The sequence below is a fragment of the Quercus robur genome, chromosome 10 (genome assembly GCF_932294415.1).
Source record: "Quercus robur chromosome 10, dhQueRobu3.1, whole genome shotgun sequence".
In the NCBI taxonomy this organism is placed as follows: domain Eukaryota; kingdom Viridiplantae; phylum Streptophyta; class Magnoliopsida; order Fagales; family Fagaceae; genus Quercus; species Quercus robur.
Window position 1 is genome coordinate 46,123,055 of NC_065543.1, and position 2,571 is coordinate 46,125,625.

General features: G+C 37.3%; 1 protein-coding gene across 1 annotated transcript; it reads right to left on the reverse strand.

Moving 5' to 3' along the window:
- Positions 1 to 394: 394 nt before the first annotated feature.
- Positions 395 to 1,579, reverse strand: LOC126704241 (G-type lectin S-receptor-like serine/threonine-protein kinase RKS1). Its single transcript, XM_050403258.1, has one exon. The coding sequence runs from the start codon at positions 1,577 to 1,579 to the stop codon at positions 395 to 397; it is 1,185 nt and encodes a 394-aa protein (XP_050259215.1).
- Between the last annotated feature and the right edge of the window lie 992 nt (positions 1,580 to 2,571).

The window sequence follows — 2,571 nt, forward strand, 5'->3', positions numbered from 1 at the left end:
CTTGTTGGCAAAGAATCCCTTGAAATGATCTGGAAACAGCAAGAAAATTTCTCCATTTATGCAACAAGATTGGTGCACAATTTTTGAAAACTATTTTTACAATTAAGATGAGAAATTGTAATTATAATAACATCACCTTTAAATAGGCATACTCCCAATATTATTTTTATCATGCAACAATTATGAAATCACATATTAAAAACAATAAGAGTGATATTGTTGTGTGCATGTACGGTATAAAAAAAAAATTGCCTCAAATAATTTGTCTCAGTAAATTGTCAAGTACCTAACTCAAATGCATCAACACGTACATACAAATTTTGGCCCCCATCCAACACTCTTGTATCCATCAATTCACCTTACCATCTCATGCAACCAACTTCCTCTTTCACATCTACTCCTCCATACGCGTGCAAGAACAATTCTCCAAGCATTTTTGCTCACACTCCTTCAAACTCAGCTTCTCATCGACTCGTGCAAATGAACTATCCGGAAGCTTCACATTTTCCACCTTCACAAACTCTTCACCACTCTTGCAAATGGATGCCCCCCCATGCTTCTTCACACACCCACTCGTCGCATTTCTCGCAGACCATTCACTTGGTGATCTTGGTTCAAACCCAGGTAGACAAGTGCATTCAAATTCAGTACCATTTTGAACTTGACACTTACCAAATGCACCACACCGCCCATAATTGTCACACCGGTCCAATGGAACTGTCCCAAGAATGTCCCATTCTTGATCTGAAATTTCACTCACAGAGCGTTGAATTGATCCAGATCCATTCACCACTAATCTTGACAATAATGACACGTCTGGGTAACGTAAACCCCAAATTGTAGAAGTCTCATACTGGTTGTTAAATAAATTGAAATTCACGACCGAATCATTACTTGACGATGTTGGTATTCCACTCCATCCAATACCATTCCAATGACCAGAACGCCACCACAAAATATTACCTTTATACAAGAACAACTCTGGGGAGGAGCTATTGGTGTTGAGAATGAAGGAGCAATAGCCAATTCCTGGATTATCTTTGGACTTCCAAGATGTTAGAATTCGATTTAGACCGTTCATTCGATCTAACCCAAGTTTCATGCCCGGGAGAAATGTATCAGTTGGATTGTCAAAGCTTTCCCATAGCACCTCACTTGTTTCATTAATCAACAACATTAGATTTCCTGAATGAATGAGCCGAGCAAGAGTAGTATTATTGTTTGATTTTGTGACAATATTTGTCGACCAAATGGGTTGTTTTTGGTCCTCGCCACAGAGCACTAGGTTTCCATGAAGATTAATTGAGAAAACCCCGGAATTATCATTGATAGGATTGTCTCTGTTTGCAACCCATACCACGGGTTGTTCAGGAGCTTTATAAAACCAAATGCCAACATAGCGGTTGGTGGACTCTCCGGGACTAAAGAAACCTAGTGCAAAGGTTTCTCCGTTAGAGACTAAAAGGTCACCATTTCTGATGGGATTGCTGATGGTTAAGATGTCTTGTAAAGTGTCAAACTGGGGAATAAGGAATACAAGCAATGTGTGTAGAAGGAGAAACCCCTTCGTAAAGTACATGATCATGACGAGTAAGATTGTGCGTATGTCTTTTTGCTTACTAGAAAAAGAGGCTGCGTAGATAAGGTTGAAGTCCTGGTATTTGATGCGTGAAAGTTCGGAAATGGGTAATGGGTGAAGGGAGGTTGGGAGGTCCGAGTTGATGTGGCCAGGTGTGGGATTTGCGAAAAGACTGATGAGTCAATGATACATGCACTTTGGAGTTGCCCTTTGTCTAGGAATGTTTGGGTCCTGATAAACGGAAAATTTCAGAAATGGCTATTGGAGGACAGGAATTTTTTTGTCCTGTTTCAGCGGGTGTCAATTGAATGCTAGTAATTAACACGAGCTCGATTTAAGGGCAATCATAAGCTGGGCAATTTGACATGCAAGGAATAAATAGATAGGCAGCGGGTTTTAACTTTTAAGAGGGAAAAAGAGAAGTAAAAGAAAGGGAAGGAAACGAGGGCAAAGGAAGTTGCAGCAAGGCAATCCCTCTCTCTATTATTTATAGTGAACAAAGTTTCTTTTCAAACTAATTTGGAAAAAAACTTTTTAAACTTCTCATTTAACTCTTCTTTTGGGTATGAATTTTGAAAATCTAACAATTGAATTTCATGTTTTTTATGTTTTTAACATACATATCAAATTTCGTTCAAATCGGATATTAGTTACTGTTCGATTAATAAACTAATTTTTTATACACAATTTTAGATCACAAAAATTTGAAATTTTAACATTTATTTGATGATATAGTAATTGATCTTTGATATTGTTGATATTTTGCAAGCATGAAGTATAAATAAGAAAATGCAATCTATTGGTTAGATTTTCAAAATTCATACTTAATATAAAGATATAGAGAAGTTTGAGGAAACTTTGTGCATTTATGGTCCTTTATATTATATCAAATTGGGAATTCCAACTATAAGAGCCCCACCCCACCTGCCTTGCCAAACAAATCTCTTTTCAAATTTCAACCCACACTGTTTAGTCTTTTTCTATCTTTTACT